A 26,785-nucleotide genomic window follows, 5' to 3' on the forward strand; every position below is an offset into this window, starting at 1 on the left:
AAGAATGCAGAAAACAAATGGAAGAACCCATATGGGATATAATTGATAGCTCATTAAGAGAAGAAAAAGTACCAAAGGAATGGAAAAGAGTTAACATCGTTAAGAGAAGAAAAAGTACCAAAGGAATGGAAAAGAGCTAACATAGTGCCAATATACAAAGGGGGAAATAAAAAAGCATTAAATTATAGTTTCTTTCTTCATTTCTTCCTATTTTACTATATTCATTCCTTGCTTTTCTGTATTCTTCTCTAGCATTTCTGTTCAGCTCTCTCATCATTTTCTTCCATGTCCTGTCCTTTTACCCTTTGCTTCTACACACCTGGCATTATACCATTCATGCTTCCCTATTTTCACTTTATAACTTGGTACAAACTGTTACACCCCCTCTCTATACTTGCTCAAAAAAATCTCATACTTTCTTGCACTACTTTACTTCAAATAGCTCTTTCCAGTAAATTTTTCCATAAAATTTATTAAGCTCTGCAAAGTTTGCCTTACCATAGTTCTGTCTCCCATTTCTGTATTGTTCTTTCCTGTGCAACACTTTTTCCTCCTGTGGTACTATTTTTATCATCACATGATCGCTTCTTCCCAGTGGACTCAGACAATGCATACTTGGTCTTCTTTCTGGGTTTTTGAAAACACTAAGTCCAGCTGTGTTGGTTCTTCTTCTCCTCTGCATCTCGTAGGTTCGTTCACCCACTGTCTCACTGTATTCACCATAATGGTTTGCACAAGTTCTTCACTCCATGACCCAACAATTTCTTTCACTTCCATCTCCTCCCAGTTAATTCCTTTAGAGCTGAAATTGCTACTAAGAGCATTTTTTTACTTTTCTTATCATTTCCTCTATACTATTTCTTGTTTCTAGTTGCATGTTTTCAAGTTTATTAAGAACATTAGAACATTGGAACATAAGAAATAAGGGAAGCTGCAAGAAGCAACCAGGCTTACATGTGGCAGTCACTGTATGAAATATACCTACCTGTTTCCACCTATCATCCCCATCCATAAACCCATCTAATCTTCTCTTAAAGCTCCCTAATGTCTTAGCACTAACAACATGATTACTGAGTCTGTTCCACTCATCTACCACTCTATTTGAGAACCAATTTCTTCCTATCTCTTTCTTAAAATGTAAATTTTTCAAGCTTGAATCCGTTACTTCTTGTTCTATCCTTGGTTGCTGATCCTAAGAATTTTGGTTACCTCCCCCATGTTATAATCCTTATACCACTTAAAGACTTCTATCAGGTCCCCTCTTAACCTACATCTCTCTAAAGAATGTAAATTTAACAGCTTCAATCTCACCTCATAAGGAATACTCCTCATCCCCTGTATCCTTTTAGTCATTTTCCTCTGTACTGATTCTAATAGACCTATATCTTTCCCGTAATGTGGGGACCAGAACAGCACAGTGTAGTCTAGATGAGGTTTAACCAGCGCCAAATATAACTTTAATATTACTTTGGGCCTTCTACTTTTAACACTCCTAAAAACTAATCCTAATACCCTATTTGCCCAGTTTCTGGCCTCTATGCATTGCTTTCCTAGACAGAGTTCAGAGCTAACTATAACTCCTAAATCTTTCTCGTACCCTGTACCTACCACAATTTCATTGTTTATTGTGTACCTACTGTGTGGGTTTCCTCTACCTATGCTAAGTACTTTGCATTTGTTGATATTAAACTGCATTTGCCATCTGTCCATCCATTCATTCACCCTATCTAAATCTGCCTGCAAGGTGATGGCATCCGATTCTGACCTAATTAATCTACCTATCTTTGTGTCATCCACAAATCACTACTAATTCCACTATCCAAGTCATTGATATATATTAAAAACATCAATACTGATCCCTGTGGCATCCCACTAATTACATGATCCCACTCGCATTTAGAGCCTTTGTCATCTGTCACTTAGCCATGACCTTATTCAGCCTAACACCATCCCATCTATCCCATGTGCTCTTACCTTTCTCAGGAGCTTCTGATGGGGTATCTTGTCAAATGCTTTACTAAAGTCCAGATATAAGATGTCATAACCATCACTATTATCTACTGACTTGTACACTTTACTGTAAAAACTTAACAAGTTCATTAAGCAAGACTTCCCCTTCATGAAGCCATGCTGTGACTGATTTATCAAGTTATGTTTTGTCTAAATGCTCCCTAATGTTCCTCGCTATTATTGACTCCAATATTTTACCTACAACTGAAGTTAAGCTGACAGGTCTATAATTAGACGCTAAAGTTTTATCTCCTTTCTTAAAGATGGGTACTACATTAGCCTGCCTCCACATTACTGGTACCTCACCTGACTCAAGTGATTTCCCAAAGACAAAAACTAATGGCGCACTAATAACCTCTTTGCATTCCTTAAGTACTATGGGATATATTTCATTTGGTCATGGTGTCTTGAACTTTTTTAGCCTATCTATCTCCTGTTCCACTATTTCCTTAGTTATGGAAATATCTATCAGCTTCTCATTCTCATCTGCTCTAAACATCTGTTCACTATTTGGCATATCCTGCATGGATATGCCAAATAGTGAGGCAGTAGGCAGGAGGCAGTAGACACCTGCCAAAACGATAATTACTCCCAGTGAGGTCTAAAGCACTGTTCAAGGGGTGCTGTGAACTTATCATTAAACCCAGCTGTGACCTCACTGAACGTTTCCCTTTGTGTCTCACAACAAAAGGGCGCAGTCACAGCCTGCCCTCTAAAGACAACTCTCTTCCTCCACACAAAACTACAAGCACCTAATAACACACACACCCTTCACTCAAAAATTCTAAAATCATGGTGACTCCTACACCAGCCTCGGAGTCCCCATCTGGGGAGGGGACCATAAATGTCCCCAGGTCGGACTGCCTTTCCGTCGACGACCCTAAGTGTCTTGACACCCCCCTCAACCTTTTCTTCATTAACTTCTGCAACATTCGCGGTCTAAGATCTAATTTTCAATCTGTAGAACACCAGCTCTCCTCTTCTAAACCTCATCTTCTTTTCCTCACTGAAACTCAGGTGTCTGAGGCAACTGACAGTAGCCCCTTTTCTGTTCCCTCCTACTTTCTCTATCCTCATTTTCGATCCAAAGCTGGATGCTGCGTTTATGTGCGCAATGACTTAACCTGCTCTCGTGCCCACGCTCTTGAATCTTCCGAGTTTTCCACCATCTGGCTACGACTACAGAGTCATTCTCATACTAAATTTATCTGTGCTGTATACCTCTCTCCTAACTCCTCTGACTATAAGAAATTCTTTGACTACTTAACTTCCAAAGTGGAGCACATTCTGACCCTCTTCCCTTTTGCAGAGATCTCCATTCTTGGAGACTTCAATGTTCACCACCAGCTTTGGCTTTCCTCTCCCTTCACTGACCATCCTGGTGAACTAGCCTACAACTTTGCTATCCTCCATGACCTAGAGCAATTGGTGCAACACCCTACTCGTATTCCTGACCGTCTTGGAGATACGTCCAACATTCTTGACTTTTTCCTGACCTCTAATCCTTCTGCTTATGCTGTCACCCTTTCTTCTCCGTTGGGCTCCTCCGATCACAATCTCATATCTTTATCTTGTCCTATCACTCCAATCCCCCCTCAGGATCCCCCTAAGCGAAGGTGCCTCTGGCGTTTTGCCTCTGCTAGTTGGGGGGACCTGAGGAGGTATTTTGTGTGCTGAGCGCATAACAGAGGTTAAACCTTGGTTTAACACAGCTTGTTCTCATGCTATACATGATAGAGAGGTGGCCCACAAAAGGTACTTAAGCCTTCCATCACCAGAATCTCATGCACTTTATATTTTTGCCTGGAACCATGCCAAGTCTGTTCTCCAACTAGCCAAAACTCCTTCATTAACAGAAAATGTCAAAACCTTTCAAGATCTAACTCCCCTCGTGATTTCTGGCATCTAGCCAAAAATATCTCCAATAACTTTGCTTCTTCTTCTTTGCCTCCTCTACTTTAACCAGATGGCACCCCTGCTATCACATCTATTTCTAAAGTTGAACTCTTTGCTCAAACCTTTGCTAAAAACTCTACCTTGGATGATTCTGGGCTTGTTCCTCCCTCTCCTCCACCCTCTGACTACTTCATGCCACATATTAAAATTCTTCGCAATGATGTTTTCCATGCCCTCGCTGGCCTAAACCCTCGGAAGGCTTATGGACCTGATGGAGTCCCTCCTATTGTTCTCCGAAACTGTGCCTCCGTGCTTGCACCTTGCCTAGTCAAACTCTTTCAGCTCTGTCTGTCAACATCTACCTTTCCTTCTTGCTGGAAGTTTGCCTACATTCAACCTATTCCTAAAAAGGGTGACCACTCTAATCTCTCAAACTACCGTCCTATTCCTTTAATTTCCTACCTTGGATGATTCTGGGCTTGTTCCTCCCTCTCCTCCAACCTCTGACTACTTCATGCCATGTATTAAAATTCTTCGCAATGATGTTTTCCATGCCCTCGCTGGCCTAAACCCTCGGAAGGCTTATGGACCTGATGGAGTCCCTTCTATTGTTCTCCGAAACTGTGCCTTCGTGCTTGCACCTTGCCTAGTCAAACTCTTTCAGCTCTGTCTGTCAACATCTACCTTTCCTTCTTGCTGGAAGTTTGCCTACATTCAACCTGTTCCTAAAAAGGGTGACAGCTCTAATCCCTCAAACTACCGTCCTATTCCTTTAATTTCCTGCTTATCTAAAGTTTTTGAATCTATCCTCAACAGGAAGATTCTTAAATATCTATCATTTCACAACTTTCTATCTGATCGCCGGTATGGGTTCCGTCAAGGCCGCTCTACTGGTGATCTTCTGGCTTTCCTTACTGAGTCTTGGTCATCCTCTTTTAGAGACTTTGATGAAACTTTTGCTGTTGCCTTGGACATCTCAAAAGCCTTTGATAGAGTCTGGCACAAAGCTTTGATTTCCAAACTACCCTCCTACAGTTTCTATCCTTCTCTCTATAACTTCATCTCAAGTTTCCTTTCTGACCGTTCTATTGCTGCTGTGGTAGACGGTCACTGTTCTTCTCCTAAATCTATTAACAGTGGTGTTCCTCAGGGTTCTGTCCTGTCACCCACTCTCTTCTTATTATTCATTAATGATCTTCTAAACCAAACTTCTTGTCCTATCCACTCCTACGCCGATGATACCACCCTGCACTTTTCCACGTCTTTTCATAGACGTCCAACCCTTCAGGAGGTAAACATATCACGCAGGGAAGCCACAGAACGCCTGACTTCTGATCTTTCTAAAATTTCTGATTGGGGCAGAGCAAACTTGGTATTGTTCAATGCCTCAAAAACTCAATTCCTCCATCTATCAACTCGACACAACCTTCCAGACAACTATCCCCTCTTCTTCAATGACACTCAACTGTCCCCATCTTCTACACTGAACATCCTCGGCCTGTCCTTTACTTATAATCTGAACTGGAAAATTCACATCTCATCTCTAGCTAAAACAGCTTCTATGAAGTTAGGTGTTCTGAGACGTCTCCGCCAGTTTTTCTCACCCCCCCAGCTGCTAACTCTGTACAAGGGCCTTATCCGTCCATGTATGGAGTATGCTTCACATGTCTGGGGGAGGTTCCACTCATACTGCTCTTCTAGACAGGGTGGAATCAAAAGCTTTTCGTCTCATCAACTCCTCTCCTCTAACTGACTGTCTTCAGCCCCTCTCTCACTGCCGCAATGTTGCATATCTAGCTGTCTTCTACCACTATTTTCATGCCAACTGCTCTTCTGATCTTGCTAACTGCATGCCTCCCCTCCTTCCACGGCCTTGCTGCACAAGACTTTCTTCTTTCTCTCACCCCTATTCTGTCCACCTCTCTAATGCAAGAGTTAACCAGTATTCTCAATCATTCACCCCTTTCTCTAGTAAACTCTGGAACTCCCTGCCTGCTTCTGTATTTCCACCTTCCTATGACTTGAATTCCTTCAAGAGGGAGGTTTCAAGACACTTATCCACCAATTTTTGACCACTGCTTTGACCCTGGCATTTCAGTGGGCATTTTTTTATTAGATTTTTGCTGCCCTTGGCCAGTATCCTTCCTACATAAAAAAAAAATAAAATAAAATAAATGTTTTCCTGGGTGAAGACAGTTAAAAAATACTCATTCAGAATTTTACTAATCTCCTCCCCAAAACTAACCAGCTCTCCATCTGCTGCCTTTAATGGACCTATAGTATCCTTATTCTTCGTCCTGTATACCTGATAAAATCCCTTGGGATTTGCCTGGCTGGCTACCTTTAATTCATAATTGCCTTTAGCTTTCATCATTAACCTCCTGACTGTTCTAATTTGTTATATTGTGGCCCTTAATCTCTTATATATATTCCTCTTCTGCCCTATATAATGTTTTAACCTAGCAGTCATCCATTTAGGATCATTTTTCTGTGATCTTATTGCTCTATACAGGACGTTTGCTAACTGACCTGTATGCAATTTACAAAATATTTATACAACTCATCTACATTTACTTTACCTAATCTCCTCATCTCAGCCCCTTCCATCATCTCCAATCCCTCATCTACTCGTCTCAATCTTACCTCTCCCATTTCAGCATGACCTGACCCTTCAACATACTCATACCTATCTCCCCCTCTCTCTCTTCTCCTCCCCTTTCAGACACATCTTCCCTCCTCTTGTCCTACACCCTCACACCTCACCTCACCTCTCTCATCCTGCCTTATCTCTCTCAAGTCTGTCCAGGACCTGACCTCACTCTACATCCGTTGCCAATCAACTCCTTGGAGGTACCTTTTTAATTCCTCAAAATCTGCTCTCCTAGAGTCAGGTATTTTACTAGTGTTTTTGTTCCAAAAAGTTTCTTCCCATTTTAATTTGTACCTAATTTCCCAATGGTCACTGTTACTTAGCTGTCCTCCAACCTCTACTTGCGTGACTGCTTCCTCCCTGTTAGTAAGAATTAAATCTAGAATATTGTTTCCCCTTATGGGTTCTACAACTACCTGTTTTAAAAAATTATCCAGAATTACCTTAAGAAATTCCTCTGCTTCCTTGTTACCCACTGTCAGACTCCAGTCGATATTCCTAAAATTAAAATCTCCTACCACACATACCTGACTGTACCTTCCTGCTCTATTTATTTCCTGCCACAGTGAAGTGTTAATTTCCTTTGTACTGTTCAGTGGCCTGTACACAACTCCAATTACTACTGACTGAGATCCTTCCTTAATATCTTCCCATATCGACTCTGTTTTGGTATTTGTTTTAATTCTACTGTTAATACAACACTGTAATGTGTCTCTAACATATAACACGATGCCTCCTCCTCTCCTGTTTTCCCAGTCTTTATAGAACAGTATATAACCATTTATCTTAACTTCTGGATTAAACACCTTTCCTGACATATCTAACCAAGTTTCTGTTAAAGCACTGATATCAAAGTTCTCTACACATGCTATTCCTCTAAGCAAGTCTATTTTATTCAAAATACTTCTACAATTTGTGTAGTAAACACTTAAGCTATTTCTCACCTTCCCTGAGCTAGTTACCTTTCTAGATTTAACTAATTTGTGCTTTGTTTTGACCTCACAACCCCTTCTTCCCTCCTGATTAACTTAAAAAGCGCTGGAGTGCAGTTACCTCCTACTCGAGTGCTCTAGCCAAAACCCAAACACCCTGGCGTGATGAATGCACTCCATCCCTGGTGTACAAGGCGTCCCTACCATAGAAGAGTTCCCAGTTGTCGGTGAACATCCATCCATTATTGTTATAATTCGTGAACCTGTGATTCACTATAATAGCCCTGGACAGCCACTCAGCACCAACTCCCCTCCTGGGCAAGACACCACATACCACAGGGATCCCTCCCTCATCCCTAAACCTATCCAAAGCCTGTCAAAATCTCCTGAAGTTCCTCACTCTTGACCTTACCAAGGTCATTCCCTCCTGCGTTGAGAAAAACAATGGGCTCGGTCTCATCATTTTCCAAGCACGTGTCTAGCCTATCCACTACTTTCCCTATCCCAGCCCCCAGCAAACACACCCTCGACCTACGCTTCCTATCTCTGGCATAAAACACACTATCTAAGTGCCTAACCTGACTATCACTAAGCACAAGCACTCTACCTTAGGGCAGGGTAACTGTGTCTGCCCCCTCCTTCTTGTCTCCTCCTGCCATGTCCACCTCCTCCTCCTTCACTTCCTCCAGCACACTGAAGGGATTCTTTGTCTCCACACAAGGCACCCTGAGGACCTTCAGCCTTTTGGCTCCCCTACACACCTGACCACTGCTCCTCTGTCACCTTACTAGGTAAGGTGACGGTGGGCCACAACCCTCCCACAGGTGCTGAGATCCTCTCACAGAACTCAGCCTGCAGGTCTGAGATCCTCTCACGAAACTCCACCTGCACCTCTGAGATCCTTCAATGGAACTCAGCCTCCACCTCTGGGATCTTTGCAACGAAGGCCTTGAGAACAGGAGAACTAACACAACCAGACGAGTCAGCAACACAAGGCTCCATGTATACAGTAGCCAGTTATATTAGCGTCAGGTCACTGCTCACTAAACACATCCATTCACTAGGAACCCTGACCTGAGACTGGTCTCCCATGCATTAGTTTTTGGTGGTATGCCATAATGATTTTCCTTTTTCACTTCCTTTGATCTTAATCTCAACACTCAATGTTTCTGCCATTCCATCACTATATTCTACTTCATCAACAACAATATCCTCCTTTACTAATATCATCACTCCTCCTCTTCCTCCCTTTCCTTTTTTTGTCTCTTCCATGTGCTATATCCTTCCTTTGTAAATCCCAACTTTATTTCTTCTTTTAGTTTGGTTTCTGTTAAACATACCAGGTTTGGTTTATTGTTCTTTAAGTAGTCTTTAAGTTCCAATAAGCTTGACACCAAAACATCTATGTTAGTATACATAATCTTTAAACTTCTGCTTAGTGATCTTGCTTGGCATCTTTGTGCCACCATTTCCTCACTTTCATGTCCACAACTTTCCAGGTGAATATCTTTGCTTGTTCTTGTGTTATCTCACTGTTTTTTGGCTCTTTTTTATCCATATTTCCTTCATTCCTTCTACTTTTGCCAATTTTCCTATTCTTTGCAAGACATGATCTGCTGCTGTTTGTGATATGAATCTTATTTTCAATGGTCTTGTTTCATTTTTTCATACTTTATCTTTTCAATTTGTTCAATTATCCCCTCTCCTTCCTCTGCCACTTCTGCTATAATTTCCTTAGCCCTTTTTCACTTCTTCCTTCTCTCTAGCTATTTTCTTGGACAAGTTCTTCTACTTAACCCCAAATACCACCACACACATCTTTCTCTGTATCATGTCTCTCACAAGATTACTTTTTTCCTTTATTATTTTAATCACTTTCTTTTCCATGTCCTTATTGTGTTCCTGTTGCTGTTGCCTTATTATCTCCTCTATACCCACCTTTTGTTGTTCTCTCTCTTCTTTCCAACTTTTGATTTCCTCTATCACTAACTCCTTCACTTCTCTAACCCTAACTCCTCTCATACAAAGTTTTCTTTAACTCTTTGTCCTCTTCCTTGAGTTTCTTAATTTCTTCACAGTACTTCTTATTTAAGTTCACTATTTTTGTCGTCTTTTCTCCCAGTTCTTTGTTTTCTTTTTCTCTTTCCATCACTCTCTCTTTTCATCTCTAATATATCACTGGATATCTTTTTTACACTGTCACCACCCATTTCTCTTTCTTCCTTCCACACCTTTATCATCACTGCTAAGCTACATATTTCTTCTCATATTTTCACATTGTCTTCTTCAATTTTCCACATTCGTTTATTTGTGTGCACTGCACTGAGGTCCTGTTCCTTGAAACCCTCAAAAATATTTGGATTCCTGCCAGTCACCATCTTCCCTGTTGATATCACCGACCACCAGTGTTTTACCCAGTGTCGCTCTCTCATTTCTCCCATTCAGCTATCCCTCTAATAACACTTCCCCTTCCCCTGTGCCCACATCTCGCACAAGACCCTATTATGGAGACAGGACTCAAAGTTTGGCTCCCCTGCAGAATCAAACCTAAGTAGATTCTTGCAGCTGCTGTGGAAGTGTCCGATCAGCTGTGTGGTGCACACGTGCATGCATGTGTGTATGTGTATTTACCTAGTTGTGCTTTATGGGAAAAGATCTATGCTCGTGCTGTCCCATCTCCATATCTTTTAATATCCAACTTAGCCTTCAATTGGTGTATACTTTCTGCATTTACAATCTCCTCATCCAGACTGTTCCATACATCAATACTTCTATATGGGAAACTATACTTTTTGACATCTCTTCTACAAGCACTGCTCCAGCCTCTTCCCATGTCCTCTAGTGTCCCGTCTATCCCAGACCATTAAGTCGCTCCAGTCCACCTCCTCTACTCTCTCATACACTTTATATATCGCAATCAAGTCTCCCCTTTCTCTCTTCTTTTCCAACATTGGTAGATGTAGCCTTTCCAGTCTCTCTTCATATGACAAGTCCCTGATACTTGGTACCATCTTTGTAGCTGCTCTCTGAACTCTCTCCAACTTCCTTATATCCTTTTTTCTTGTATGGCAACCACACTACTGCTGCATATTCTAGTCTAGGTCTTATCAGTGACACGATCATCTTCCTGACCATCTCTTCATCCAAATATGCAAAGGCCTGCTTTATTCTTCTCAACAAGTTATAGGTTTCTACTGTAATTTTGCTAATGTCTCTCCGGGGTCAGGTTCCCAGTCACTGTAACACTGAGATCCTTTTCCTCTTCTGCTCCACTCAACCTTACACCATTCAACACATAATTTCCTTTTACTCTTCTTGTACTTTTTCCAAATTATATTACATTACACTTCTTTAAATTAAATTCCATTTCCCATCTATAACTCCACTCTAATATCTTGTTCTGGTCTTCTTGTAACATTCCACAGTCCTCTGCACTCTCAACTTTCTTCAGCAACTTTGCATCATCCGCAAAAAGGGTCATGTAGCTGTTCACACTCTCAGTCATATCATTTATGTAGACTGTAAACATGATTGGTGCAAGTACTGAGCCTTGGGGTACTCCACTTATGACTTCCCTCCATGATGATTTTTTATCTTTTACCACCATTCTCATTTCTCTGTGTCAAGAAATTTTCCTAAATCCAAATTGTTGCTTTATTATCACTTCATTTCCTTCTAGGTACTGCATCCATTTATCCTTCACCAATATTTCACACATTTTGCACACCACACTTGTTAGAGACACGGGTCTATAGTTTAAGGGCTCCTTTTTACTACCACCTTTGTATATTGGCACTGTGTTGGCTCTCTTCCATTCAGTTGGAACTCTGCTTTCAATTAGCGAGCTCTCGATAATATTATGTATTACCCATGTCAACTGCTGATTGCACTCTTAGTATCCATCCTGACACTCCATCAGGTCCAGGGGCCTTCCTAACATCTAGTCCCTCCATCTGTTTCTGGACATCCTCTTCAGTCACTTGGATTTCCACCAGACCCATTTCTTCACTCATCTCACTCTGCCACACAAATGTTTTCTCTTTTGTGAATACTGACTGAAAACTCCTGTTCATTATCTCTGCCAATTCAGCTGGATCCTCACACATTTGACAATTCACCTTCAATTTGCTTATTCCTTCTCTATTTTTCATTTTACTGTTCACATATCTGAAGAATAGTTTTGGTTCCTCTTTGCATTTGTCCATAACATTTTTCTCAAAATTTTTCCTTTCTTCTCTAATAACCCTTACATATTCATTTCTTGTAGTTGTGTAGTTTTGCCATAGCTCCTGCGTATTTTTCCTCTGCCATCTATTCCATGCCATTTCCCTCTCCTCCCTAGCTATTTCACATCTTCTATTATACCAGTCATTGTTATATCTTCTCTTTGTCTCTACTTTTGGTACATATCTTTTCATTCCCTCTTCATAAATATTGATGAAAGCTTCCCACTTCTTTTGCACATTACTTGCTGTGATAAGTGTACTCCAGTCCACTTCACCAAACTATCTCCTCATTTGTTCAAAATTTGACTTACCATATTTAAATCTTTCACTTTTATAATCTTCACATCTACTTTCCTCTCTTTTTTCTTTAATACAAAACCTTATCATGACATGGTCACTTTTTCCTAGTGAACAACTATAGTTCATGTCTTCTATAATATCTGTTTCTTTTGATAATACCAGATCAAGTCTTGATGGCTCCTCTCCTCCTCTGTATCTAGTGTTTTCCTCAACCCACTGTGTCATAATATTGTTCATTGCTAGTTTCAGAACCTTATCTCCCCATGAGTCTTCTCCTCCTCTTGTGTTCCGCTCCTCCCAATTTATCTCTTTACAATTAAAATCTCCCATTATAACAATTTTGTTGTTTTCTTTAATTTTCTTTACAAGCCATTCTTTTGTCTCACTCAGCAACTGTTCATGCTCTTGTCTATTCCAGGTCTTTGTTTTTGGTGGGACATACACCACTGTGACATATCGTAATCCTCTTCTTCCATTTATTAGTTGTAAGTTTAAGCCTTCCACCAAGCCTTTTCCACATTCTCCATCCTGATACCCTTTTTAACAAGCATCATCACTCCACCTCCTCCTTTTCCACATCTGTTTCTTATCCACATATTGTACTTTCCCCCTCCTAAATTTGGTCTCTCTGAATCTCTTAGTTTAGTTTCTACCATTGCCATTATGTCTGGTTCATTTGCTTTTATAAATTCATTCACTTCATCCATCACTGAAACTAAACCATCCACATTAGTGTATGCCACTGTCCATGTCCCTCCCTCTCTTAGAGCTGTGCCTCTGCACCTTCCACTCTTCACATGTACCACTTCCTCAACCTTAGGTCCATTACTCTCCAGAAAAAAAGTTCCTTTCCTCTTGTGTTCTCTGTTCATTCCTTTCTTTTGCTTCACTTCTCAATTCATTAAGTTTCTTCCTTTCCTCCTCATTCATTTCTCTTCTAATCCGGACTTGTTTAAGCTCGTTACTTTTGGCTAGCTTCCATGCATTTGCCTATGTTTCTTCTGCTGCTGTTTGGGATTTTAGCTTGATTTTCAATGGTCTACTTTTTCCTTGATTGTATTTACCAATCCTGTACACCTCCTCTATTTCATCTTCCAGCTTTGTATGCTCTTCGTTTATCACACTCAGTAGTAATTGACCTGTTTTCTTTGTTCTGCTTCTCTTTTAAACCAATTTTTTATCTCACTTTCTTCCAGTCCAAAGATCATTACACTCTTCTTTTAATCTAGTGTCTCTTACCAGGTTTTCTTTTTCCTTTATAACCTTTATAACCTCTTTAGTCAAGCCTTCTTTACTCCTCTGGTCCTTCACTACTTCTGTATAACACTTTTTTCTCCAACTCCTCGCACTTATTTATGGATCTTTCTGCCATTTCCTTAACTTGTTCTTGGCTTTCCTTAATTTGCTTATCCCTGTTTTTGTCTTGGACTTCAATCTTTTTCATCCTTTCCTCCAGCATATTCATTTGTATTTCTCTAGCCTTCATTGTTTTATCCATCATTCCCATTTTCATTTCCAGCATTTTAATTTGGTTTTCCTTATCATGTATCTCTTTCTGCAGCAGTTTCTCTTCATTTTCTAATTCCTTTCAGAGTGACTTGTTTTCTTGTTCCAACCTCTCATTTCTTATTTCTAGATCTCTTACCTTCTCCCATATCTCTTCAACCTTCACCTCCAGCATAGTTAATTTCCTTGCATTCAGTTTCTCCTGCAACTGGCCATCATCCTCTGCAAAACCACTAAAATCCAGGACTCCTCTTCCTGTGGGTGTCCTACTGGCCGCCATGATCAGCTGTCCGACGTAAACAAACCTTTCGGCTCTTGTTACAGACACCAAAAAGTATAGTTTCCCATTTCTTTTGAATTATTTCCTTTCCTTTCATATTTCTTATAAAATTTTACTTGGGACAGCAATGAGTCATAAAACTTTCAACCAGCACAACAACTAGGTAGTATCCCTGTCGTCCAAGAGCTCCCGTTGTACGTCATTCACTAAGATGGTCCAAGAGTATGTGTGTGTGTGTGTGTGTGTGTGTGTGTGTGTGTGTGTGTGTGTGTGTGTGTGTGTGTGTGTGTGTGTGTGTGTGTGTGTGTGTGTGTGTGTGTGTGTGTGTGTGTGTGTGTCTGTGTGTATTTACCTAGTCGTATTTATCTAGTTGTGCTTTATGGGAAAAGATCTATGCTCGTGTTGTCTCATCTCCATATCTTTTAATATCCAACTTAGCCTTGAATCCATGTATACTTTCTGCATTTACTATCTCCTCATCCAGACTGTTCCATCCATCAATACTTCTATATGGGAAACTATACTTTTTGATGTCTCTTCTACAAGCACTTCTCTTCAGCCTCTTCCCATGTCCTCTAGTGTCCCATGTATCCCAGACCATTAAGTCACTCCAGTCCACCTTCTCTACTCCCTCATATGCTTTATATATCGCAATCAAGTCTCCCCTTTCTCTCCTCTTTCCCAAAGTTGGTAGATGTATCCTTTCCAGTCTCTCTTCATATAACAAGTTCCTGATACATGGTACCATCTTTGTAGCTGCTCTCTGAACTCTCTCCAACTTCCTTATATCCTTTTTTCTTGTATGGCAACCACACTACTGCTGCATATTCTAGTCTAGGTCTTATCAGCGACACAATCATCTTCCTGACCATCTCTTCATCCATATATGCAAAGGCTTGCCTTATTCTTCTCAACAAGTTATAGGTTTCTCCTGTAATTTTGCTAATGTGTCTCTCCAGGGTCAGGTTCCCAGTCACTGTAACACCGAGATCCTTTTCCTCTTCTGCTCCACTCAACCTTACAGCATTCAACACATTATTTCCTTTTACTCTTCTTGTACTTTTTCCAAATTCTATTACTTTACACTTCTTTAAATTAAATTCCATTTCCCATCTATAACTCCACTCTGATATCTTGTTCAGGTCTTCTTGTAACCTTCCACAGTCCTCTGTACTCTCAACTTTCTTCAGCAACTTTGCATCATCCGCAAAAAGGGTCATGTAGCTGTTCACACTCTCCGTCATATCATTTATATAGACTGCAAACATGATTGGTACAAGTACTAAGCCTTGGGGTACTCCACTTATGACTTCGAAGCCTCCATGATGATTTTTTATCTTTTACCACTATTCTCATTTCTCTGTTTGTCAAGAAATTTTCCATCCATCTCAGCAGGGCCCCCCTTAGCCCACTATTATGCTTCAACTTCCACAACAATTTCCTGTGTGGCACTTTATCAAAGGCCTTCTTTAGGTCTAAATAAACACAATCAGCCCATCCATCTCTTTCTTGCATTATATCCACCACTCTAGAATAAAAACTCAGTATGTTTTTAACACACAATCTCCCTCTCCTAAATCCAAATTGTGTGTGTGTGTGTGTGTGTGTGTGTGTGTGTGTGTGTGTGTGTGTGTGTGTGTGTGTGTGTGTGTGTGTGTGTGTGTGTGTGTGTGTGTGTGTGTGTGTGTGTGTGTGTGTGTGAGAGAGAGAGAGAGACAGAGAGAGAGAGAGAGAGAGAGAGAGAGAGAGAGAGAGAGAGAGAGAGAGAGAGAGAGAGAGAGAGAGAGAGAGAGAGAGAGAGAGAGAGAGAGAGAAACACACACACATGGAAAGAGGCAGGAAGGATGGCTGAAATGATGAATAACTGTTAGAAAAAGGTTTTTGCAAGGGAGAGTGGTTTTCAGGAGCTGAAGGATGAAGAAATGATTGATGCATGGTTGAGTGAAATAAATGTTACAGTGCAGAAGGTAAAGAAGATAATAGAGGAACAAGATGTAAGGAAATCAACAGGCCCAAATGGAGTATCTAACTGGATTTTAAAGAAGTATAGTCAGCAGTTGGCCAAAAAGATCCACAGAATCATAATACATTCATTAAAAGAGGGAAAGGTCCCAATAGACTGGAAAAGAGTGGATATAGTGCTGATTTTTAAGGGAGGAAATAAGGATGATCCCTCAAACTACAGACTAGTGTCATTAACAAGTGTAGTGGCTAAGATATGTAAAAGAGTTATGTAAAAGACAAATGGATTATTTAGAAGAAAACAATGTGTTGACAAAGACAATTTGGTTTTCAAAGAGGAACATCATGTACTACAAATGTGTTGAGTTTCTATTCATGAGTTATAGACATTGTGCAGGAGAGAGATGGTTGGTTGGACCTCAAAAAAGTATTTGACAAAGTACCACATAGGAGGTTGTCCTACCCCAAGTGCACTGGTAGGTATTATCTGTCTTTTGATGTTGTTCAGTCTGACCCCATGCTCACCACCATATCCATTCAGTCACTGACAACTCCCACTTTTTCACTCAGTACATATGAGGAAAGTACAATTTGGTATTGGCTAGCTGCCATTTTATCCCATCTGCACTCACATATGGGGAAAATTCATTGTTTCCTCCCTATCACTTTTTCCCCACCTGTACCTACATTCACATATTGGGAAAATATATACACTTTTTTTCGCCCATCACCATGTTACCCCTTCTACACCTGGACACATGTCACCATTTTGCTACAACCACACCCATTTCCTGCATTATACAAGAACACACAATTAGAGAGAGAGAGAGAGAGAGAGAGAGAGAGAGAGAGAGAGTGAGAGAGAGAGAGAGAGAGAGAGAGAGAGAGAGAGAGAGAGAGAGAGAGAGAGAGAGAGAGAGAGAGAGAGAGAGAGAGAGAGAGAGAGAGAGAGAGAGAGAGAGAGAGAGAGAGAGAGAGAGAGAGAGAGAGAGAGAGAGAGAGAGAGAGAGAGAGAGAGAGAGAGAGAGAGAGAGAGAGAGAGAGAGAGAGAGAGAGAGGAGCGCAGGATGTGTACGAGTCATGGACACATTGAGTTGAGAGGGACGTTTAAAATTATTGTAGGTTTTATGTAAATCTAATGTTAACCTTCCCCACTTCATTTACCTCATCCCGTTTTCTTTTTGGGAGTTGAGATTGCAGCATTGTGTAGGAGAGGGGGTGCTCTACACTACTGTGTAATTTTTTTTTGACCCAGCTCCCCAGATAAAGCCTCTAGAATTTTTAAAACATAAGCATTTTGTTGTGAGAGAGAGCAGTATAGGGTAGAGTGCAGGGGCTGGCTGCCTGCTACCTCCTCGTCCCCTCCCCGTTCCTCCCCCTCCCCCTCCCCATGGGTCACTGGCTGAGACAAGCTACCAAGTCACTTTCCCACAGGCAGTTGGTGTTCAGCCAGGCCAGGGAAAAGATGTGCACATTTGAGGCAGAGCAAGGCAAGGAGACTAAGGGGGGATATATAGTTTAGAGGGCCTTTGTTTGATTAGACATTATTTACATATTTAAAGCAGTAACCCCCTGCTGATATAGGTAAAGTATGAGTCTCCAGGAGCCTGCCTGTTGTTGTGGCCTCTTTAATATGAATTAAATATCGTTTCACACTAACTCCTGGGCTTACTGGCCAAGTGCTTTGGCATATCAGAGAGTGGTTGGCTGGCTCTCCCTTTTGTTCTGTTGGCTGCATGTACTTGTATCTATAGTGCCCTGTGTCATTAATTGCTACTGGGATTCAGAATTCTATTGAGAGCTTTTGGATCCAAAAGATATTTAGATTCTTTGCTGTACAATAGAGTCTACTCCCTCCCCGGGTTTTACCAATTCTGGGTGGTATTGGGCCCATCTTTTGGGAGGCTGTTCTCATAAATGCTACTGTTCAGCAGAAGGAAGTAATGTTCTGTGAGTGTGGGTGGTTTTGTCTCAAGAAGATGGTAGCTCACAGAACATTATAATAATTATAGTTGTAGTCCCTTTGTCGTAGCTATACCCCACGGAATGTGGTTGCATGATTGTTTCTCAGCAAATGAAGTGTGTTCAGTGTCTGTTGGGGCATTTGTTATTCCTTTCTCTGTGCTCAGGTAAAGATGGAGCAGTGACCTAATTTGTTTAATCACTGCAGGAGACCAAAAGGACCATAGGTGATTCTGAGCCCTGCACTAAGCTATGAAGGTAGTAGTTTAGGGAGGCTGACCCAAGTTAGTGGCAACTATCATGATTATTTTCTTAATTATTTCCTCATCTATATATCTAAATGCTATCCCCATATTTGTCAACAAGTGGTGCATGCTTCTTATTCTTAATAATTTCCTCATTTATGTATCTAAATGCTATCCTCACATTTGTCAACGTGCATGTTCCTTATTCTTAATAATTTCCTCATTTATATATCTAAATGCTATCCTCACATTTGTCATTAAGTAGAGCATGTTCCTTACTTTGTCATTTACATGGTCTTTTGGTGATAGCCTGTTGTTTATTATTATACCCAAGTCTTTTCTCCTTACTTTGTCATTTACATGGTCTTTTGGTGATAGCCTGTTGTTTATTATTATACCCAAGTCTTTTCTCTTTCAGATACTTGAATTGTGTTATCTGATTTATAATTGCAACTTTGAACTTCTGCCAAATTTCATCACATGACAGTTATCTACATTAAAATCTACTTGACATTTCTTACTCCATTCATAGATTCGTGTGAGGTGGGCCTAAGCCCAATGGCCAAAGAAGTATACAGGAGGTATTGCAATTTCCTTTATGACAATATGGATAAATACAGGAAGGTTCCATTATACAAACATCCGTTATAAAAGAAACTGATGATATGAGATACATAAATTAGAGACTATTCTCTTCCTAAGAGCAAAAAAATCTGATGATACAAGTTTCAGTCTGCAGTGAGTAAAATTACAAAGTTTAAAATGTGCACCTTCCTGTACCTTCCCACTAACTCATCCAGGCTGTATGGTGATGTACGATGATTCAGATGCACAGAGACGAATTTGTAAGTGCTCATATCATTGGGACCTCCCTGTACATGGATATGAAGACAGAAAATCTGTTTGTTGCCCTGAATGCAAGTATATGTTGAGGATTTTGGTTGTCATACCAAATGAAAATGACATACTAGACATATAAGTCAGTTTCAACGCAAGTTGGATGATGCGAAGGCACAAGTCACACGTGAGCCTCGGCTTTGTCACAGAGATTAACACAGGAATTGTAACTGACTTTGAGGCCCTTTGTAACACCTGTGATGGAAAGAAAGCAGACAAGGAGGACCACTTATGCTCCAGAAATTTTGAAGATGTTGGTGCTATGAAACCTGAGACAGCAGTGAGTATGTGGTTGAGGTCTAGTCAAGTACAATCTCCAGCATGTCACCCTTTTGTTGGTTATGAAGATTTGAGCTCCTTCACAGCTATTTCAGCTCTGAATGACAGAGGAGCGTCTTATGAAATCCCTGTTGTGAAAGAGGAGTGTATTAACCATGTCCATAAGAGAATGGGAACAAGATTACAAAAATTGAAAAATGAACAGCTTGCTCTAATGAAAACCAAGACAGAGAAGATGATAAGAAAAAGAATCCTGGGTGGTGGGTGCCAACATACTCACTGAAGCTGTCATAAAGAAAGTATCATCCTAATATGGAAAAAACATCCAGGATAATGTAAATACTGATGCAGAAACAATGAGCAAAGCAATTCTTGCCCTCTAACACCTACCTGACCTCTTCTGATGAGAATTCTGACCAGTCTTTGCCCTGAAGAAGGGATATCTTGGTGTTTTCATAATAGAACAAAAGCTACAGGAGAAAAACCTCCATCACATGGTTCCAAAGAAGCTGCCAGAAGAGAGACTTGGTAAGAAATGTGTAGAAAGACCTAAACAATGTGGACCTCACTGGCAGGTGCCTGAAAAGCAAAGTGCAAAACCCAAATAAGCCATTGCATGCCGAACAGTGGCTAAAGTGCTCCAAGAAGTATGCTGGATTCAGGAGAGTCATTTATATGGCACAGAACACCATAATGGAGCACAACTTTGAGCATACTTCCTCCCTGCCAGTGCACCTATTTGGAATAAGAACCAGAAGGCAATCTGCTGAAAAGTCGCACCATCCAAAGGAGAAGAAAAGTCACCAGAAGAGTGAAGATTATGAGCCAGGTGTTTTTCAGTGACCAGAAGAGTGAAGATTATGAGCCAGGTGTTTTCTAGTACCAGCTAGTACCACCACCAGTCAGTATGACACAACCTGGCTACAGTGAGGGAGGTAACAGTTTCTGAGACCCTCAACTATGAGTGAATAATATTTCAAAAGAAGAGGGACCAGGTGCCTTCTTAATGGCTTAAAATTATCTACAAGTCAAAATAAATACATTATAATACTTGGCACCAAAAATTGCTAGTATTATATACCTACATATGGATGAAAAACAAGTACACATCCCTTTAAAACTTTAAAGCCCCATATTTCAAAACCAGCTTATTGCATTTTCAGGGCATATTTCTCTGCCATTTACTGTCTGATTTTTATGATTCCAGTGTCATTAGAAAGGGGACTTAAAATGCCTAAAAAGCGCTGAGACAGAATTTTGATTGAATGTTTATTTTTTTTTTTACTTTTAGCTTAAAAGAAATAACCAGTTGAGGGAAAAAACATTTTTTCTCGGCAAACAAAACCAAGAATGAAAAATTGTCACAATTTTCTTTGAAAACCATCAAAGTATCTTGTGATAAGTTTATCATAAAAAATCCAGAAAAAAAATGTTTTCAAAATTTTAAAACATCTAACACCCATTTTTTTTTTTATTTTCATCAAGAAAAATTAAACAAATAAACTCTTCTAAAGGAGGCTAATAGCTCATAAAAATTTGGTGCACTATGGTTAATAAATAACAAAAACAAAAATTAACTCAGTTGGTACCCTCAAGTATTTGTGAGATATGATAAAAAAAAAATATTAAATAATTGGAAAATCAATGTAAAACAGTGAAAATAATAAAAATCAGACTTGTCAATATACACCAATAACCAATCAACAATCAGCTTATTAAGTGATGTAGGCTTACACAGCAAACAGACTAAATTCCACACCCTGCAATAAGTACATCCTCTAGATAAAAATAAATAAATAAATAAATAGATAATAAATAATAAAAAAAGATTACTGAAACCAACTGGAAAACCTTTTCAAGATCACTATATTGCTAAATAGTCCTTTTATGTTCTGTAACATGTTTGTAATGCCAACACAGACCATGTAAATACAAACCACTAAAACAAGAACACAGCAACATTTTCTACATCCTATCAGCAGAATGGCCATGGTTATATAGATATCTTCAGTAGTAGTACTGCCATTATAATGGAATGTCAAGAAAAATTAGAATTTCTCTAGGAGATAAAACTCACTTGATTATACAAAGAACTTTGCTCCTATGTATAATAGGGTTATGCTAAGACACTTCACAGTGACTAAACACTTACTAAAAATTTTATACAACAATTTAGAACTTTTCTAAAGTAGATAATGATAGGGGTCCATGCTCACCTTCCTGAGAGTCATCATGAGGATGTATGTCTCAGTGTGACGTGGGATAGTAGTCAGTAATCTCAGGTCGCAGGTCAAGTGGCCTTTCACTAAACAACTTGACTACACGCATTGACCTGGGAGAAAGCAAAGAACAAGGTTTTAAAGGAATATAAACACAGCTCAAGAAGGAAAGATATTAATCTCTCTCTCTCTCTCTCTCTCTCTCTCTCTCTCTCTCCTTCTCTCTCTCTCTCTCTCTCTCTCTCTCTCTCTCTTAATGCTGTTTGCAGATGATACAGAAGATTTGATGTGGGATTTTAAAACACATCTTGACCACCAATATTTTAGCATACTTGGTTCTTGAGCCATCCCAAATTAGCTGTTTTCCCAGATAAACCGATGACACTCATGACATTTCTAATACATCTGATTCCGGGAGGCCCTGATGATACAAGCAGTTAGGTTCCATTTGAACAGCTCACATAGCAAATTTTTGTATAACAAAACACATAACTAATGGCAAAAAAGGGGTTAGGTTCCATGACCCTTCTCAAAATTAACTTTTCAAGCTAAAACGTACAATACAGTAAAATCACACGTGTGCACACGTGTGCACTGTTTATCGCCCGACGCCTTCACCATGCCTAAAGTTGTAAAAAAGAGGAAGCGTGTTGTGCTTAAGCAGAAGGTAGACATTTGTCGACGATTAGAGAGAGGTGAAAGCAGACAGCAACTAATGGTGGAATATGGTGTGGGCTCATCAACTATTTATGACATTAAATCCCAAACGAAAAAGTTGCGGGATTACATGAAAGCCACCAACACCCCAAAGGCAGCGGAAAATCGTCACACACTGCAGTATCATCGTGGTGAAATGATGGACAAAGTGTTACATGAGTGGTTCAGCTTGAAAAGATCAGAAGGACATAATTTCACTTCTATTCAAGTATCCGCCAACTGTCAAGTATCCAGCATGTCAGCGGTCCCGTTGATACCGGATAAGAGGGATTTTACTGTACCAAACACAACAAATGCGTCTATATTGTACAACTGTTGATAAAGCAAGCTGAAAGAGAAAACAGCATACAAAGAACATGATTTCATATTAATTAAACATTTAAAATATGCATAACCCTCACCAATGCATAGTTAATGTGTCAGAGAGGATAACTCACTCATTACTCTTGTGCCTCTTAACAATTTCTACCTTTGCAAGTCTTATTGGTATTCTAGCATGCTTAGCCTTACTGCTAGGACTCACACCAGAATTCATTGGCTGCTTGGGAGACATAGCTAGCACTTTAGCAGCAAAATAAGGCACAATCTACACACCACATGGTCAGTCACACACACACAACACCATAACAAAGACAGCAAATGAAAGAACACACCATCAGTAACACTGCAAGGCCAGATTCACATGAGTTACTTTTTGTAGTCAGTGGCCACCACAAGAAAATGTTCAAATGTAGAACACATATCTATATGGCTCCATTCACACATGCAACTTCTTTTATGGCAGCCACAAAAAAGTTGTGAGTTTTGAGCCATTTTTCTGACCACACCACTGTGGCCGGCCACAGTGGCCAGCGATAGAAATCATTATTTCAAATGGCAGCATACACACAAACTACTATCAGTTACTGCCAACCTGCCTCCTGCTGCTTCTTGTCCTGTCTGTCACAGCATCAAGCACTCATTTCCCTGAGTGGGAAGAATGGCTAAAGAGTTGTTCAACGAAAATATTGATTGCATGGGTGGAGAAGAGAGCAGCACTTTATGATATGAATCTGAAGGAATACAGTGACAAGAATATTAAAGCAAAATAAAGTGTGGAATGCTTTCCGCAATACTCTATTGCTAACTATGGGGTGCACCCATTACTTTCTACGCTTTTTGCGCTTCATCTTCATGAAAAGAGTGCAAACAGCTGCTACTTCCACAAGATCCATAATGACACAGTGGCTGCCACCAAGTGACTTGTGTGCATGGTACTCCTACTCACCATTTTCATGTGGGGACCATTATTTGTGGTGGCAAATTTTTGTGGTATCCACTAACCACAAAAAGTGGCTCATGTGAATCCACCCAAACACATCCAAGCACCAATTACAGTAAAATCCCTCTTATCCGGCATCAACGGGACCACCGACATGCTGGATACTTGAATATTGGCAGATACTTGAACAGAAGTGAAATTATGTCCACAATCACCACCCTACACTCACACATCTTACCATAACAAAGATCAGCTGATCTTAATCAGCAGCTGATCTGATCAGCTGCTTAAGTGTAAGCACAACACGCTTCCTCTTTTCTACAACTTTAGGCATGATGAAGGCGTCAGGCGATAAACAGTGCACACACGGGACTGAGTCACTGAGTAAACACAGTGCAGTGGGCCGCAGGTGGCACAAAGCAGTGCGCTCTGGTGGCGAGGGGACAAAGTATGCCTCGCGCGGGAATTTTAATTGATTTTATGAGTACACATTGATTTTTTATTGATTTTAAGGCTCAGGGAAAAATGTGCCGGATACTTGAAGCTGCCAGATACTCGAATGCCAGATGAGAGGGATTTTACTGTAGTCACAAAAGTACTGTACACTGTACTTGTACTATACAATGTTCCCCCACACATTCCCAGTTTGGTATTCGTGGTTTTATACATTCACGGATTTTTATGAGATGTCCCCACTGGCTCAGTCCTTTGGCCCAAAGAGCCTGGATTGCTCTTTCAATTATTATAAATCATCATAAACCAGTGGTATTCACTGCACGGCTCATGAGCCGCTGGTGGCTTGTGATGACTCAATTCACGGCTCTCGAAAAATATATAAATTAATTAATTAAAAAAAAATATATAGAAAAATAATTTTTCAAGTAAGATACATATTTTCATGAGTTGAGATGGAAGATGAAGTCACAGTAAGAGATAACATTCTAACATCTCTACCCTAGTCGTACAGAAATCATACGTGTCCACTACGGGAAACTGATCAGGGACACATCTAGCTCTAGGCGTAGGTGGTCTTGCTGAATCAGTTGAGTCCAAGCTTTCAGGGGAGACTGGACATATTTCGTTACTCTTGGAAATTTGTGTTTGAAAATAGGCAACAGATATTTGAGACTGCAGCAACATATATGAAAGTAATGACTTAACTGTTGCTGCTTGTGGAAGCTAGCTGCGATGGGCTAGTTTTACTTGAAACCAAAGTGCAGTCAAGTAGTGTCCGTTATGATGGATCGATTTGTGGTTAAACAAAAACACAATAGTGACATCTGGATTGTCTTACAAGGATTACAGTGACAAACTACAAGTATTCCATGACAAGAGTTAAGCAGCAGCTAGCACACTTCCGCTCATCACAGCATTAAGTAAGTTTGGTCTTTATTTTGCTATTAATAACAAGATATGCAGGCTAATATTACCATGTCTAATTTTTCTCATTTACTTACTCGTATATTGCACTAGCAGCTCAGTACTACTTAATTTAGTTGAGTTACACTAACTTGCAGTAGCTGCGGCTCTCTCAATCAATGTGTTTAACCGAAGTGGCTCTCTTGCAAAAATTAATGAATAACACTGTCATAAACCCTCGATATAATGAACACACAGTAGAAAGATGCGTCATTAAAGACATAAATTCTCTATGTCCATAGAGAGAGAGAGAGAGAGAGAGAGAGGGATTTTTGTTGTGTGTCAACCAGTGACCTTGACAGTGGCTGATGCAACACACACACACACACACACACACACACACACACACACACACACACACACTCTCTCTCTCTCTCTCTCTCTCTCTCTCTCTCTCTCTCTCTCTCTCTCTCTCTCTCAGTTATGTTAACAGAGAGAGAGAGAGAGAGAGAGAGAAAGAGAGAGAGAGAGAGAGAGAGAGAGAGAGAGAGAGAGAGAGAGAGAGAGAGAGAGAGAGAGAGAGAGAGAGAGAGAGAGAGAGAGAGAGAGAGAGAGAGAGAGAGAGAGAGAGAGAGAGAGAGAGGAGGAGGAGGAAGGCAGCAGCCTTAAAGGGGGCATTATACCCAAAATTCAGTTTAATGTACATATCTTTGTTTCCTTTCATTTTACAGTGTACTTATTTTTTTTAATTAAAATATTAAGTACTATATGTATAGTACTTCAGCTTGTTCTTATTTGCTGGTTATTTGAGCAGTTGCCATTTGCCCACTTGTTGTTTTGTTGTGGTTAATTGCACCCCCAATTCTACTGAACTCAACATGTCATAAAAATATGTCATAAAAACAGACCAAGGCAGCATATTTAAAAAATACATAGTATTCACTATGATTTGCTTCCTGTTCATATTCTTAAGTATTTTGTTCAAAGGCTTCAGAATCTTCCTCAGTAAACAATCCAGCTTTTAATTGATGGAAAATAGTCTGGTAGCTACTCCACTTTTGCCTTAATGATTATGTTACCCTCTGTAATCTGCCTTGGGTTAGTTGGTCACTGCCTGTTACCTCAATAGTTTTTGTTAACCAACCTTGCTTTGTTGCCAAGGATTTCCTGAAGATTTTTATTGACATGTTTGTGGATTTAATTTCAACTTGTTCTTATTTGCTGGTTATTTGAGCAGTTGCCATTTGCCCACTTGTTTTGTTGTGGTTAATTGCACCCCCAATTCTACTGAACTCAACATGTCATAAAAACATGTCATAAAAACAGACCAAGGCAGCATATTTAAAAAATACATTCATATGCCATTCATACTTGGAAAAATTCATATTCAGAAGTTTTACTCTATTTGGGAGCTCCTAGAAACACCCAAAGGACACCTAAGCAACTGCTTGTATTTTTTAAAACTAGCATCAGAGCATTTCACATGATTAGATTCTCTCACTTACGGTTTGGAAGTGGGCCGCACAACCTCTCCAAAAATGTGATTGCTGAGTCGGTTCATTCGTTTGGCATAAGTAGTTGAGTTGACAGCAAGGCGTGCGTAGTTGTATAAGCCTGATGCCACAGGTAATTTGGATGCCATAACTGCAAGAAGATATAGAGGACATGATAAAAAAATGTGTGTGTTTCAAGCTTTTTGTTTTAGGGATATTTTTTAAGTACATTAATTAATATATTACTGCAGTCCTAGTGTTTTTAATTAAATCTTTCCTAAATTATTAAAATGCATGTTTTACTGGATGTTGATAATGTTACATTTACTGTATTTCCTCATGTATAAGTCAAGTCTTGAAGGCCAAACATTTAGGAAAAAAAATGGTGATCAACCTGTACAACAGGGTTTTTTTTTTTTTTTTTTGGGGGGGGTGAGTCTTGGAATCAAAACTTGATACAAAAAAACAGTTGCAACTCTTGGCTTTAGAAATTTAACATTCACTCTGACCAGTAAACAAGACAAATCTTTACCAATTACTTAATAATGAAATGTATTGTGACTAGCACAGTGTTTCCCAGACTTTTGCAGC

General features: G+C 39.9%; 1 protein-coding gene across 1 annotated transcript in view; it reads right to left on the reverse strand.

Moving 5' to 3' along the window:
* LOC135114291 (small ribosomal subunit protein mS33-like) overlaps positions 1 to 26,785 on the reverse strand; it is a 59,414-nt gene that overhangs the window by 18,876 nt on the left and 13,753 nt on the right. The window contains 3 exon segments of the mRNA XM_064030180.1: positions 21,362 to 21,406; positions 21,408 to 21,477; positions 26,207 to 26,345. Of these exon segments, the coding sequence (XP_063886250.1) occupies positions 21,362 to 21,406; positions 21,408 to 21,477; positions 26,207 to 26,345 (254 nt within the window).

This window comes from Scylla paramamosain, chromosome 27 (genome assembly GCF_035594125.1).
Source record: "Scylla paramamosain isolate STU-SP2022 chromosome 27, ASM3559412v1, whole genome shotgun sequence".
Lineage (NCBI taxonomy): Eukaryota > Metazoa > Arthropoda > Malacostraca > Decapoda > Portunidae > Scylla > Scylla paramamosain.